The 16,517-nt window shown below is 43.2% G+C and overlaps 1 protein-coding gene across 13 annotated transcripts in view; it reads right to left on the minus strand.

Annotated features, from left to right (window-relative positions):
- DIAPH2 (diaphanous related formin 2) overlaps positions 1 to 15,702 on the minus strand; it is a 906,188-nt gene extending 890,486 nt beyond the window's left edge. For 2 of the 13 annotated variants that reach the window (XR_010590414.1, XM_042853323.2), the window contains exon 1: positions 15,047 to 15,446. Coding sequence is in view for 9 of the 13 variants with exons in the window: in XM_042853323.2 (XP_042709257.1) it covers positions 15,047 to 15,349 (303 nt within the window). In the remaining 4 variants the exon portion in view is untranslated. Of the gene's footprint in view, positions 1 to 13,208; positions 14,982 to 15,046 lie in introns of those variants that run through there. The other 11 variants (XR_010590415.1, XM_005288322.5, XM_065557218.1 and 8 more) reach the window with 9 other exon arrangements.
- Between the last annotated feature and the right edge of the window lie 815 nt (positions 15,703 to 16,517).

Consider the following 16,517-nt stretch of genomic DNA (forward strand, 5'->3'; position numbering starts at 1 on the left):
ACTCCTCTGTGCTAACCCCAAATGCTTTTGTTTTGCTTGTAATCTTTAAGCTAGACCTCAAGAAGGTTATTCTTGATACTGAAATTTTGTAAGTGGGTTTTTTAAATCTAGCAATAGCTTGAGTTTCAAATGTATTTTCTTTCTTTTTGTTTGCCATAAAATTTACCTTTTTTAAGAACAGGATTGGATTTTGTGTCCTAAGAGGTTTGTGCACATGTTATTTAATTAGCTGGTGGCAACAGCTGATTTCCTTTGGTTTATTTCTCAGCTCTTCCCAGGAGGAGTGGGGATGAAAGGGCTGGAGGGTACCCCACAGGAAGAAATTCTGAAGTGTGCCTTCCTACATTCTCAAAGGGCAGCATCTACCCATCCAAGGTCAGAGAAAAGCTGTAACCTTGGCAGTTTAATACAAGCCTGGAGGGCCAGTATTAATTTTTAGAATCCGTGCAGGCCCCCATCTTCTGCACTCAAAGTGCCAGAGTGGGGAATCAGCCTTGACAGCCTTTTAGCCCAAACAGAAAGCACATGCCAGACAAGTTTAGAGTGTGTACAGTTTAACTCCCTGGCTCTGGGTACCTGATTTAGGCTATGTCTACACCTGAAAGATAAGTCGACCTACATTAGGTCAACTTACAGCCACCACATTAATTACTGCAGTGGCTGAAGTCCACACTACCCTCCTTCTGTCAGTGGTGCGTAGCCTCACCAGGAGCTCTTCCATTAACTGAAGAGGGGCAAAGTGTGGGACTGAGATAAGGGTTCTCAGCTCCCCACAGCTGCCCACTGGGAGCGCGGCTGCCCCCTGGGGCTTCTTGCCTACATGCTCCCAGCCGGGAACGGGGGGAAGCCGCCCGGGACATCTTGCCCCCATGCTCTCAGCTGGAAGATCCATGCTGGGCGTCCAGTTGGCTGCCATGCCCCCGGCACTGAGCTGGGAATCTGGAGGAAAGCAAGGCTTCCAAAAGAGAGCAGAGAACCCAGGCAGCAGCCCAAGCCAGGAGCCTTGGGTGGTAGCCCACTTGGAGTGGAGACCAGCCAGCCTGGGCGGTGGCTTTCTTGTCAATTTCACAGCTCCAGAAAAGCCATGAAATTGACAAGAATGACAACCAACAGCCAATGTAAGGAACGCAGCGTCTACATAGACACTGTATTGTCCTAACTACACTGACATAAGCCCTATGGCTCTTATTGAGGTGCTTTTATTATGTTGGCATACCAGGGGAGTTACTTTGGCAGAGGAGCATTTCAGCGTGTAGACCTCCAATGTTTTGTATAGTGTAGAAAGGCCTTAGTATTGCTGGAACTTTCCTCTGATGTCAACAGTGGACAACATTCACACAACAGATGAAAAGAAACTTCGCCAGTTGAGCCTTCTCTGCCTGCTGAGTCAATAGGATGAAATTCAGTAAGGACAAATGCAAAGTACTCCACTTAAGAAGGAACAATCAGTTGCACACATACAAAATGGGAAATGACTGCCTAAGAAGGAGTACTTCAGAAAGGGATCTTGGGGTCATAGTGGACCACAAGCTAAATATGAGTCAACAGTGTAACACTGTTGCAAAAAAGCAAACATCATTCTGGGATGTATTAGCAGGAATGTTGTAAGCAAGATACAAGTAGTAATTATTTCCGTCTACTCTGCGCTGTTTAGGTCTCAACTGGAGTATTGTGTCCAGTTCTTGCCATATTGCAAGAAAGATGTAGACAAATTGAAGAAAGTTCAGAGAAGAGCAATAAAAATGATTAAAAGTCTAGAAAACATGACCTATGAGGGAAGATTGAAAAAATTGGGATTGTTTAGTCTGGCAAAGAGAAGACAAAGGGGACATAACAGTCTTAAAGTACATAAAAGTTGTTACAAGGAGGAGGGAGAAAAATTCTTCTTCTTAACCTCTGAGGATAGGACAAGAAGCAATGGGCTTAAATTGCAGCAAGGGAGTTTTAAGCTGGACATTAGGAAAAACTTTCTGTCAGGGTGGTTAAGCGCTAGAATAAATTGCCTAGGGAGGTTGTGGAATCTCCATCATTGGATATTTTTAAGAGCAGGTTAGACAAACACCCGTCAAGGATGGTCTAGATCAGGGATCTCAAACTCAAATCCCCATGAGGGCCACATGAGGACTAGTACATTGGCTCGAGGGCTGCATCACTGACACCTTTTCATATAAAAATACAACCCCCCCATGAAACGACCCTGGCCCCGTCCCCACTCCATCCCTTCCATGAGGCCCCGCCTCTTCCCACCCAGGGAGGCAGGGGGGACCTGGGGAGCTTGGCGGGCCGCAGCAAATAAGTCCGCGGGCGACGTGTTTGAGACCCCTGGTCTAGATAATACTTAGTCATGCCATGAGTGCAGGGGACTAGGCTAGATGACTTCTCAAGGTTCCTATGATTCTATGATAATCAAACATCGTAGGTGAAGATTTCCTGTTTAAAAGCAACGTTTAGGCATTTAGGAATTTTAACTTTTTTTTCAAGTTGTTTGGTATGTTGCTATAAATAAAAGTTTAAATAGATTTACATAATCCTTAAGATTTATTATTTTCCCCTACAAAACTGGGTTTAGATTATATCATTTAAACATTGGTACAAAGAGTATTCTTTCATTTACAATTTTTTTAAGGCAGTGGACTGAGTAATATTCTAAGTGAATATTACTATTTTGTCTCAGAATCCAGCTTAGACCTAAAAGGTTATGAATGTCCATCATCTGCAATGTCTAAAACTTCAGAGTCATCTGCTGGTACCACCATCAGTGCTGTAACTAAAACATGCACCAAAAGACTTACTTCATCATCCAGTAAAGTCATCAATGAGTTTGTAATCAGGACCAACAAATTCCAGCTAGACGCCACAGATTAAAAGATTGCTCAGTTCATTTATGCAACAAATTCCCCCTTTCATCTTGTTCAGACACAACATTTTATTTACATGGTTCAATTATTATAACCAGGCTCCTCTCCACCAAGCAGAGCAGCCATTGCCAGAAGGCAATGAGGTGGCTCCCTTATAATGTTGTTTGGTAGCCACCTGCTTTGTCCACTGCTTTCGGAAAGAGCAGCCAGTTAGAACTAGCTGGGGAGGGCTTGGAATCAGGGTGGACCAGCAGCCCCCCCCCCCCCCCCAATCAGCTCCCCGCTCCCCTAAGTTCCCTGTGCAGCAGCCGCCCAGCAGGCTATCAGTTGCTGGCAGTTCAGCTGTCCCTCCCCCACTGCCATGTGCTGCTCCTGCCCTCTGCCTTGTAGCTGCTCCCCGGAGCCTCCTGCTTGCTGTGTGTGTGGGAGGGGTGAGGGGAGCTAATGTCGGGGTGTCCCCCCTCCCACCTGCTTCTGCCCCCCGTTTACCCATCTCCATAGAGTGGCACGGGGGAACATGACAGGGCTCAGGAAGGAGGGTGATTGCTGGCAGCAACTGCTGTCTCAACTTGATGATCTACTTAAAAAGGCAAGGTACTTAGAGTGGGGTCAGCATACTTAAAGGGGCAATGTGCATCTCTTTCTCTCTCTCTCTTTCACACACACACACACGCACACACACACAGGGTGTGTGTCTGTCTGCGATGCTGTTTCCCCTCCCTCCATTTGTGCTGCCTTGTAGAATGTGAGGCTACATTAACAACAAAGTGTTAACAGCTGAGCCCTCAAGGGTTCTAGTTCATCATTTAGCAATAAGGCATTCCCTGGGAAATATCCCACCCTCTGACTTCACCACCTCAACCAAGCTTCACAATCATCATTGCTGTGTACAGTATTAAATTGTTTAAAACTTATAGTGTGTGTGTGTGTGTGTGTGTGTGTGTGTGTGTGTATGTATGTATTATATATAGTCTTTTGTCTGGTGAAAAAAATTTCCCTGGAACTTAATCCCCCCCCCCCCCATTTACATTAATTCTTATGGGGAAATTGGATTTGTTTAACATCGTTTCACTTAAAGTCACTTTTTCAGGAACATAACTATAATGTTAAGTGAGAAGTTACTGTATATACTACATGTATGGCCCTGTGGATGTTGCTTGCCTGCAGCTGCGTGGGCTGCAAGTGCCTGCAGGCTGCAGTTTGAGGACCACTAAAATAGGGCTCCTACTGATGTAACTTACCCATTACACCGACTTAACTCCACCTCAACGAGAGGCATAATGCTTAAGTCGATGTAGTTAGGCCAGTGTAATGTCAGTATAGATATTGTATTACTTACGTCGACAGTTACTGCCTTTCAGAAGCTGACCCTCAATGCCCCACGCTGACAGTTACTGGTGAGGACACGCACTGCTGACACGAGGAACGTAGAGTGAATATGCAAAAGCACTGTGTAGCCTAATTCTGAAACAAAGAGCTTATTATCTTCTAATCAAATTAATTGGCATTTTACTGTAAGTTAATGTCATCTTGATCGTTCTAAAAGACTCCAGCCAAACATTTTATGTATGTTTATATTTCTTCATTTGTGTACTAATCATTTAATGTGATTTGTAAACCAAGTTGAGATATGGATTCTTCCCCAAAGAGCTTACAAATCTAAACTGACTAGACAAACATACAGAAATTAACTTCGAATGAATGGGGGGGGAGGGAAAGGAGGAGGGAAGAAAGTGGTTCACATTCATTAAACCTCCTACCCCAGAAAAAAGATGCACAGCCATTAAGCTGCTTGAAGAGTTGGCCTGCTGCCTACCTAGCATAAATCCATTTTAAAATTACACCGTTAGTGCGTTTTATTTTTTTAATTTATCTTTCTTTTGTAGCTGTTCAGTCTTCAATAACCTTCACACGTGAATGCTAGATTAACATGGTTAAAAAAAAAATTTTTTGTTTTTTTGAGGAGTCAGTGCTTCACATTTGAATTAATTTATCTCAGTTAAGTACCGGTAATTTCTTTTTAAATTGGACCTAAATACTAAAGGCTAGGCCTACTGAAGATCATAACATCTTACTCTTATCATTCTAATAAATTAGGGCTTTAAAATGTTTTTGAACAATTATTCTGGGATTTGTCAAATGCACAACCATGAAGTTACATGAGATTAAATGTATGTGTAGATGGTTTTCAGGTGCTCTCTCAAATTGTGTTTACCTGCTAAATAAAAATACTTTAAAGAGTGTTGATGAATATCACTGGCAGAAGGGAGGTGAGGCAAGCACAAAAAACATTGTCAGACCTGCATGGTCACGTGCCACTGTAAACATAGAATCATGTGCTTAAGTCCTAATGTAAGCAGAACAACAACGAAATTCCACCATAAGACAAGTATGGGCAAGGGCGCAACTTCTCAGACAGGTACACACACACAGGTGCAGCTAGCCCCATAATTAAGACACATGACATTTGACAACTAGGTTGTTCAGTTATGTACGGGCTACATGGCTTTTCACCTGTAATTAAGTACTGGGAATTGATCCAAAAGCTATTTAGTGACCATTTTATAACGAGTTCTCAATCCATTTCCTGGACAGCAAAAGGGGGTAAATTAGTCTTTCACCCCAGTTTTCATCATCATAGTTAGAGAAAACTAGCTCAACAATGTTCAGAAGCAGTTCTCCAGTGCCAGTGCCAAACCAGTTATATGGACAGATGGCTTCCCCTCTCTCCAGTGTTACCCATCTGGCACCTTTCATAACCACTCAATTCACTTAAGGTAAACTAAGTAGGCATCTCAAATTGGTTTTCAGTCTATTAGGATGCACTTCTAATTTACTGACATTCAACCAAAGAGACTTGGACGGCAGAGTTTTTAGATTAATGTTTTCTAATCAACCCATGTCTGCAGCAACTGACAATTGTCGCTGATGCAATCAATCGATTACCAGATTTCCCCATCTTACTTTGAAAAAGATAAAATTTTCTTCCAAAATGTAATCATGAAAGCATGCACTGATGGCAGCTGGTCTGTTTTTATCTTCAGTGTAAATCCAAAAAAAATACTATACTATTGTACATTCTGTAGATGTTACATCTGGCACCATTAATTTTTTGTATATTCATTTATATACTTAACCTGGATAACAAGTATAGAAGGAACAGTGATTTTATGTATTTTGAATGCTCATGTATTTTGAGCATTTGCATTGCTGAATATTGCTGTTAAGTGAAATAGTTTGTTGCTGTACAGGGGTGGGCAAACTTTTGGGCCTAGGGCCACATCCGGGTGGGGAAATTGGATGCAGAGCCGGGGCAGGGGGTTGGGGTTGTAGGAGGGAATACGGGGTGTGGGAAGGGGTGCGGCATGCAGGAAGGGACTCAGGGCAAGGGATTGGGGCAGAGGAGGGGTGCAGAGTGTATGAGGGGGCTTAGGGAAGGGGGTTGGGGTGCAGGAGGGCTGCAGGGTATGGCAGGGGGCTCAGGGCAGGGGTTGGGGTGCACAGGGGTGCAGTGCAGCAGGGAGCTCAGGGCAGGGGGTTGGGGTGCTGGAGGGGTGCAGGGTGCAGCAGGGAACTCAGGGCAGGGGGTTAGGGTGCATGAGGGGGCTCAGGGAAGGGAGTTGGGGGGCAGGGTGGAGGAGGGGTTTGGGATCTGGCCCGGCGCCACTTACCTAAAGCGGCTCCGGGGTGGCATAACTGCACTCAAACAAAACAATGCAAAATTTTAGCGCCTACAAGTACACTCAGTCCTACTTCTCATGCAGCCAATCACTAAGACAAACAAGTATGTTTACATTTATAGGAGATAATGCTGCCCACTTCTTATTTACAATGTCACCAGAAAGTGGGAACGGGTATTCACATAGGACTTTTGTAGCCGGCATCGCAAGGTATCTACATGCCAGATATGCTAAACATTCGTAGGTCCCTTCATGCTTTGGCCACCATTCCAGAGGACATGCTTCCATGCTGATGACACTAATTAAAACAATAATGCATCAATTAAATTTGTGACTGAATTCCTGACTGAGAAAGTTTCAGCACTGTAAAGTGGAAGTGTAGACAAGGCCTTAGTGATTGGCTAAATGAGAAGTAGGACTGAGTGAACTTGTAGACTCTAAAGTTTTGCATTGTTTTGTTTTTGAGTGCAGTTATTTTTGTACATAATTCTACATTTTAGTATAAAGAGATAGTACTACAGTACTTTTGTTTTCTAAAGTGCAAATATTTGTAATAAAAATATAAAGTGAGCACTGTACACTTTGTATTCTGTGTTGTAATTGAAATCAATATATTTGAAAATGTGGAAAACATCCAAAAATATTTAACTAAATGGTATTCTATTATTGTTTAAACAGTGCGATTAATCGCAATTAATTTTTTTTAATTGGTTGACAGCCCTACTTTTAAAAATTTTCCTATTTTTCAACTGCAATCAACATGTATGAAACTAATGTGGTTTGTGAAAGTATTGTTTCTTTTTTTATAACTATTCCCAGTTGTCTCGCTGCGTGTCCTAAAGTAAACACAGAAGCCGGACAACTCATTCAACAAAACACACTTTTTACAGTTACCAAAAAACAGAATTCTATGAACTATTATGTTATACTTTTTTCACTTGGCTTCCCTTATACAACTTGAAGTATAAGAGCAACTCCCTTCCCCCGCACCCCCAGGCCCCTATTCACAGCCACCATCTGATTTAAGTGGATTTATTTGGATGTAGTGACAATATTTATATAGTTGCCTATAGTTTCACAGTTCCCCAATACCTTCACACTACCGCTGTGAGAGGACAATACTAATCCAATGCAACTTCAGACTTTTCACACCCAAAAAAATATTACTTATGCACAAATTGCTAAAGAGGACAGAAAGAATAATTAAGTCCATACATAATCTGCACGCACTGCAACTGTCTGTGCGTCTCAAAACCTTCCCTGGCACTGCAAGTTATCATTGCTTTTAAAGTTTAAAATAAAAAACCCAGTGAAAGTAAAATATTTATATTTATGTATGTAAAATTTATATTTTATATGTAATTTAGCCCAAGTAAATTTACATATCATTGTGTCCTATTAATCTTCGCCAAGATTATCCAATTTGACTAGCAATTGTGGGTTGTCGACTCAAGATTTCTCTCTTGGAGGGGCCTGATTTTGTAGAGGATGGAGGTTAACTTTCTGAAAGTGTCTACAACCTCCTGAGATGACAGTTACATAAAAGGTTAGTAACCAACCACTGCACTACAGCTTCACAAAATTTCTAAGCAGCAAAATAAGATGAAGGTTTATTTACTTATTAGAAGACTGCAAATGAAGAAATCTTAAGAAATTTGCACATTCTGCTATTTTATTTCATACAGATGAGCAGGAACAGAAGATTTGATTCCAATGCAGTACACAAGTTTAAGTTGATCCGAAGTTTGATTACAAGTCTATCTATCTGCAATGTTAGCAATTGTTACACAAACACTAAAAAATGTCTTGATCGCCAACTTTCACATGAAAATAAGATTCTGAAGATAATCAAATTCTCCAGATTTCCCTAAGACATGCTCCAAAGGATGAGTATCTGCGATCTGAAGAAAAGTCATCAAGAGGAAAATGCCTAGATAAACTCATAACTTAAACAGAACTTGCATAGAATACATGCAAGACTGCAAGAAAGCACTCATTCATTTTACTCATCTCATAACTGTCAAGCAGCTTGTGGTTGGAAATCTGAAGAATAATGATGAATAATCAAGTGAAAACTTGTCAGTTGCACATGAGAAAAGCAGACTGGTCAGTAACTTACTAAAAACTACCATTCACTTTTAAGAGTCACAGAGCAAGTGCAGCTTTGTCTATTTTAATTGATGATATGTCTCAATGCTAGACAGTCTTACACATCTATACATTGTGAACAGGCATGTTAAAGCCATGGAGATGGATAGCCAGGTTTAACTGTAGTTTTGGTTCTAGATACTGACTGCACCACAACTAAAGGGGGACAGAATCTTTCTGGGCTTACCCAAAGAAGGCCAGCTCTGCTTTGTGGTTGGGGGGGGGGGGGAGGGGATGGAGAGAAAGAAGGCCACAAACTGCTATAAAAGGTCTGCTTTGCAGCAACGACTCACACACACCCCACCCCAGGAATGTGCCCTGGGTGGGCAAGTCTCTCTGTCCAGACAGCAAGGAAGCCAGCATCCACCCTCCCTCCCCTAGTGGAGGTGAATGGCATGCTGGGTTAGGATCTGCTGTGAGCATTACGTTAGTCACCCTTTTTAAAGGAGGGCTGTGAATGAATTTTTCCCACGAGAATTGGCTTTGGTGGAGTATGGTTTTTTCGCCTTCCCCACAGCGGGTGTGAGGATGGACCTTTTCTGGTGAATAGAAAAGGTGGTAGGCCATATGTTGCAACTTATTTTGTAATATTGGGTGGATGTTCAGTGCAGGTACTCCATAAGGAGGGCAGCCAGTGACCAGATAAATGGCCTGGTAAAGGACTTAAAAGGAGGTACTGGATAAAGGAATAGAATGGGGGAGGGGGTTGGGGACTCCTATGATTGGTACGGCAGGGAGCCAACCCCCTCCCCCCCATTCTCATAGCCCTCCTTAACCCTCTTACAAGGCTGGTGGATGGTAAGGTCCAAGCCATGGGTCGGCTGGGGGACCTGGATGGAAACAAGGGGATTGGTGGAAGCCCCGGAAAATTGATTTGAATAAGCATGGATTTGCCTGCACTGTACACTTTATCTGCCAGGTAGTCCAAGACATCTATATAATAAAGTTGCGGCCTAATTAAAACCAATAACAAGTCTCCTGTCCTTCTTGTGGTATACCCAGACAAATGATGCTTGGGTCAAAGTATAACAACATGCTTCAAAATATTGAATTTTAACAATTAGCTATACTCCTTACTAGTGATAAAAATGGTGAGAATAGTTTATCATTGCCACTGCACAATCAGATCTCCCTAAGATTGCAAAGGCTGACCAATTTCTCAATGGCTTTTCACATACCAAAACTAGAAACAAATATAACTGCATCTCAAACTTTAGGAAACTGTTTGAAAATACACACCTATCAACTACTTATTTTAGCCATAAATAGGCTTCAAAGCATTCCAAACAACTGTTTTAATTACACTGCTAGATGTAACACCTTAGGGACAAGGGGGAATTACCTTAAGAGGCAGGGTTTTCTTTCATGTATATCCAACCCTGCTCAGTTTTTGTCATCAGAAGAGATCCAAGTTTGAAAGGGTATGGCTACAAGCCTTGTGAAACAGTATCAGAGACGATGTATTTTGTTTTATACTGCCCAACCTACTTAAAATGTCCTGAAAAAGCTCCCAATTGCAACCCATTACTTTCTCTTGCAAAATGTTCAAGAGCAACTCACTAACATCTCTGCTCCTCTTCCTCTGTCCAACACTGATCCATTTCTGCTTTGATGACTTCTTATACTTGCAAGCAATAGAACTATCACTAGTTAAGCAAGACCTAGGAGAGCATGCAGAGAGAGCACTCTCTCATCACAGGAACAATGTGGAGTGAACAGGAAGGGAAACTAAAACATGACTAAGGAGATGAGAGAGAATGATGAGTGAAACTACTCCAATATGGACTTTTGGATTATGTAGTCCAGTACCTTAGTATTAAATGCGGCTAGTATTAAATGCATTAAAAAATGTTAACAACAACCCACAGAGACAATAGTGTTGTAACATACTCCTATGTAAATTATCTTCCTAACTTCAAGCCATTTGCTTCCATCTCTAAGCATGAAGGATAAATGCTTTAGCTTTGTTTGTCCAACAGTAGATTTTTATCCATAAAATTAGGGAATAATCAGCATCCTATGGAATTCTTAGCATCAATAGCACTTCCTGATACCAAGTGCCTCAGATTAGTTAGGCTTTATGCAAAAAGTTATTAGCAGTTTGATATTTTTAAAATTCTAGTTAAACAAGCCCTCAAAAGGTAAGCCACAAATCAAGTTGCTCTCCTCAACTGTAGGTGAGCCTTAAGTTCCAAGTCTTCTGTCCTTCACTTCAGCAAAATATCTAACTCCTTATATTTGGCCTGTGCCAGTCGACTCTGGCTAGTGGAACTGTTTCATTGCTGTGTTGACTTCCGGGCCCAAACCCTGGGACCCTTCCATATCACAGGGTCCCAGAGCTCAAGCTGCACCCCAAGCCCGGAAGTCTATGCAGCAATGAAACAGCCCCACAGCCCAAGCCCTGTGAGCTCAAGTTGACTGGCACGGGCCAGACATGTATTTCTAGTTGCTGGGTAGACACCTAAGAGGCCTCAGGTGCACCAGTACTAAACTGCTCCTGCTGAGAGGGTCAAAACATTTGAGTAAGTTAACATTTATGGTATTAGGACACACCTGAGCTATGTCAACCACAGGTGTATAATCCTGATGCAGACATACAGTATTATGTTTGCTCTGTAGACAATATCTTTGAGCATCCATTACAAAGGCTTTAACCCTACTTGTTTAAATGAAGTTGGTCAATTGAGATACTGTGCTCTAGATTTCTTTTTCAAAATATCATTTATTGTGTCAAGAAACAATTCTCTCAAATATGCCTGTATGTCACATTCAGCCAATAAACATTTCGATAGCTGCAGTCACCCTTTGATATTTTAGTCAATAGTTGCTTATCTCAAAAGAGTGTACTTCACTACCATGATCCAGATGCAAAAAACTCTGCTTTTGTAGTTGCATCACAGCATTACTCAACTGTGAAGTCAACATTAGGAACAACAAATCTGTTTAACACTACTTATTTTTAAACAATAAGCTATACTATCTTAAATGTAGACAGGTCAGAAAGTGAAAAGCCTTTTTAGTGCCAATGTATACATACTTGGGTGCTTCTATTCTTAATTTTCACAATATAACATGTGAAATTATGTTCCTTTTTAACTTTAAGTTTTAGACAGTGAAGCCAGTAATATATTTTCTTCAATTAAGGTGCCAATTTGTATTTCATAGTCACATTTTCTTTCTAAGTTTCTCTCTGTTTCAAATTATGAAGAAACTGACTATATAGAACCAGGGAGACTATAGACAAAATACTTTCACACACAGGGTTTTTTGAAGTTGTTCTGTTTTTTTTGTTGTAACTCACAAGCTTAGGTAAGAGTCAGACCTGAGGGATAGCTCAGGGGTTTGAATATTGACCTGCTAAACTCAGGGTTATGAGTTCAATCCTTGAGGGGGCCATTTAGAGACCTGGGGCAAAAATCTGTCAGGGATGGAACTTGGTTGCCAACTGTGGGGCACAGCAGGGCGTGGGTCAGCCTCCACAGAGGGCGGGAAGGGAGTGCCACCCAGCCCCCAGTTCTACTCAGGCAATGGCCACTTTCCCAGCTGCAGCTCTGCTCTCAGCATGGCTCAGCTCCTGACCGTGGCCCCACTTGTAGCGCTGGCTCCCAGCCCCTGGAGGGCACAGATGATGTAAGGGGAGGCACAACCAAAAAAGTTTGGGGACCACTGCTCTAAATCATAGACACAAACAAAACAGAGCCACAAACCAATTTACCTAGTACATGCACAACAGTGAAATTCCAAGGGTGAATTTCATAGCAATTTGATATGCCAGTCACGCAGATTAAATTACCTCAGATTTGTTGCTGAGTAGTCCACCTCATCTGGGACCATGTCTTACATCCACACCCAAGCACATTTTTAAAGCAGCTCCCATAAAGCTAATTCTTCCCTAAAGGTAGAACTCACCACCAACTCTGGAGATGGTGGCACTGATCAGATACATATGATAAATTCTGATGAAAGTTTGGAAGAGGATTTTTGTACAATTGCCAAGTGCAGACTCCAGCATTTGTCATGCAACACAGTTCTCTTCCATGCCTACGAAGGACAGGGATGTTACTCCTTAATCCAGTTATTATATGAATATAGTTAATCAGATCATGTTTAGAGTTTCCCCCTGCTGCCCTCAGTACATACTTTCTCTCCCTCTTAAAGTGCTGTTGAGCTCAAGGTCCTGTAATATGGAAGCCTAGACTTACAGATTTAAGTCAAATTTCAAGTTTATAGAATGGCATTGTGGAGGTAAACAGTTTTCCTACAAAGTATTGCCATATACAAAATACACTGTAAGATGCTGAGGCACAATGAGTCTTTATTGGCATTAGTTGGGGATGACTTGCATAACTTACTCAATTTGGCAGATCCTGAGTAACCCAAGTATGCCAAAAAAAAAAAAAAAAACTATACCAAACTATCATGTATACACACAATAATTTAATTTCAGACAACTCAAAAGTCATAGGTAGAAGTACAGTGGAATTCCCCTCCCCTCCTTTAAATATTCCATTACCCTTATTACCTGTACAAAGACAAGGAAGTTAAGATTAAGGTGCATGAGAAACAACTCATTTGAAGCTCAGGGGATTGAATCCACTGAGGCAAGCAGCTCCTCTCAGCTACAGTTTAAACGAACAAAATTTAACAAGCTCACTTCTAAATTATGGAGCAACTCTCCAGCTGAGCACAGCTTAATTTCCCCTTGGAAGGTCTGAGCCACCACAGCAGCCACCTGTGGCAAGTTGCCTTTTTACCCTACACCCCCACCCCGAGCTCGGTGTATATCAAGCATTCTGTACCCCCACCACCACCCCTGCAACAACAGGATGCTAATTCCCAAACAAAGCTACAAAGGTTTAAAGCCAATATGCATTTTTTTAATATTGCTAGTTTTATAAGAATGAGGTTTAGTACCTGATCCTGCAAACCTAAGTACCGGAGTAATTTTAGGCATTGAGCAGTTCCACTGAGTGCAAAAGGTCTAAAACAAACATATGGTTCTCACTGGCAAAGGAGTGAGAGAGAAAGGTGCCTTTGAACTAATATGTCTTGTTTCATGGAAGTAAATCTACCTACCACTGGCAAATACCTGGGATTTTCTCCACACAAATCTGAGTCTGGGAATAGTCTTGCCGATTAGACAAACTACAGGGAACAAGCAATACTGAACTACCTGTCTCCATCATGAAGTAATGTTCCTAAAACGCATTTAAATCTCTCCCTTATGGTGAAGCTAGCCACTATTTCCTAGTTCTGGACTCCCATAACACCTGTTGGCATCGAATTTCAACATGTATTGCCTTACAAATTTTTTTTAGCATAAACATAATGAGAATTGAGCAGTATAGCCCCCTTATCACTAACAAGTGGGAAGACAAATTGGTAAATTTATCTAGCAGTCTCCTAGTTGCCAGTATAGGGATCTGTTAAAATTTAGCTTTTTATAAGTGCCCATTCCACCTCTTCATGGGGAACCCAACCACAAAAGCATAGAGGTAATGCCTGAAATAAGTAAATGCAGTTATTTTAAGAAACCAGGTAAGTTCCACTGTGCAAGATGAACAAGACTTAAAAAATGCATAGTTGCTGAAAAGTTAGATGAATACATTCTGAGTCTTCAAGTTAGCCACTGAACCCCAATGGTGACTTTAAAATTACTAATTATTTTCACATTTAGAAGGCACTTTATTAAGTGCATTGGCTGCATATATCTACTTCTTGGTGTGTTATCAAAGAATCAGTAGTGTGGTCTTGATCCCAGAACAAGTGTAACACGGTCAAGGTTACTCCAGTGATTACTTAGTTCAGCCCTGGTGTGAGCACGTGAAGTCCCTTAAGCTGCCACACCACGGCTGAATTCAGAGACCCCTGGAAAGAGGCAGCCCAAACGTGGTTTACAGGCGGATTCGGGGCAGAACCCGTACTTGTGCTATGAGTCACGGATCCTGTCTCGAGGGGGGAACCGTTCCTGAAGGAGCGATGTTTTAAAGTCAACATCACGCGCTCATCCCAGGGCCCTCCGCGCGCCCCGCGCCTCCTCTCTGGTTGCAACCGGGCGCTAGGGTTAGCGTGCAACAGCTGTCTCAGAGACCGGTAGGGCTTTTCCATGCACAATACCCAAGGCTTGAGGGGCACGCAAACCGCTCCGTAGGACCCGCCCAGCTCTCAAACCCTATTACCAACCGCCGGGGCGGCGGCAGCAGTAGGGACAGCACCAGGACGGGAAGACACCTAGAGCCGCACCGCGTGACTCCAGCCCCATGCCAGCCTCCCGCCCCCGCCACACGCCCTCCAACCTCCTCCCACCGTGCCCGGCACGTGCCCGCCCCCGCGGTGCCCTCAGCCCCGCAGCTCCCTCACCAGCTTGGTCTTGTTCCTGTTCTCCTCCTCCGCGGCGCGCCCGCTGCGCTTGAGGTTCGCCCTGCCGGAGCCCGGGGTGTCCTCGCCCCCGGCGCCTGGGGCCGCCTGGTTCTCCATCCTCCTGCCCTGAGCGACAGCCTCCTGTGCTGCGAGCGGCTTCTTCTTCTTCAGGGCCCCATAGGCGCTGCACACACCGCAGGGCAGACAGGCGGCTCCCCCGCAGGCTGGCTCCCTGCTGCTGCCTCCTCCTTCCCCCACCCGCTCCGGCCGGTAGGAGAGAGTCCACGGCACCCTTCTGGGCATGCGCCTACCCTGAACGCTGGCCTAGTGAGCATGCGGCTAGTTTCCTGCGCATGCCCCTTACGAAAGTGAAGCCATGGCGAAGCTGCCGCCCTTACCTCGAGCTTCTCCGAGGCTCCCTTTCCCTGAAGTCCCGTAGCAGAACGGGAGGGGGAGGAGGGGCGGCGAGCAACAGATGCGATAGCAGCGGGGGAGGGGATCTAGCTGATCCGGAGCCTGCGGGTCACATCTGCTGACTGAGGGCGCGTAGGGAGCCAGCGTTTTTGCAGCTGGTGGCTGCTCCAGGGACACCCAGAGACAGCGAAATACCAGCCCCGCTTAGCCCGAGCGATAGCTCTGCTTCGCTGCAAACTACAGCTCTGCCAGTGCATGCTTCCCAAGGTGGGAAAGTGCTTCACAGCTTCCCACAGTGTAACCAAACCACAGTTACAGTCTCACCCCAGGTAGCATCGGGTACACCGCCCCCCTCCCCAAATACATGGAAAAATTAATCTAATTCTCTCAGCTCCAGAGTTCAGCCTTAATCGAGGAGCTAAATACTCTCCCTAGATAACTTCGGAGACTTCCTGGTCAAGGAGCAGTTCCTCTCACCTAGCATGTGTGCTCAATCCCCATGTTACTTTAATTTCAGTGAAACAACAAAGTTCTAAACAGAAACAAGCAATTGACATTTGCTCCCCAATATAAATATAAACAAACTCTGAATAAACTAACCGTACACTTCAATGTCCTTGTACCATTTTGTTTTGGAATTATACTGTAAACACTTATTTCATCTCAAGGGTTTGCAGTCAAAATATTTACACTAAAACTGCAGGGGTAAGTGACTCCACTGGACTTAAAATGGTAAAATATTTTCCTCCTGTGGAACCTGAGAATCATGCTATACGTGTATAGTTAATCGTAGATTAGGTTCTTAAACCTGAGTTTTAATTTATGAGTAAGATTCAAAGTACTTCTTCATTTATTTTTAAAATTAGGGCATCCCTTTATCTGAGGTTTCTCTTCTAAATCTTTGACTGAAGTTTTCTATCTAGCATGCAGTTATTCAGTAGTACAGTTGGCAATACTGTTTCCTTCCCTTTCCCCTCTATGCTTCCTTCTTAGTAAAGACGCTGTGTTTCCTATGAAATATGTTAACTTGACCTAGTTACTGGAAAGTGACGTTAAC

The sequence above is a fragment of the Chrysemys picta genome, chromosome 9 (genome assembly GCF_011386835.1).
Source record: "Chrysemys picta bellii isolate R12L10 chromosome 9, ASM1138683v2, whole genome shotgun sequence".
Lineage (NCBI taxonomy): Eukaryota > Metazoa > Chordata > Testudines > Emydidae > Chrysemys > Chrysemys picta.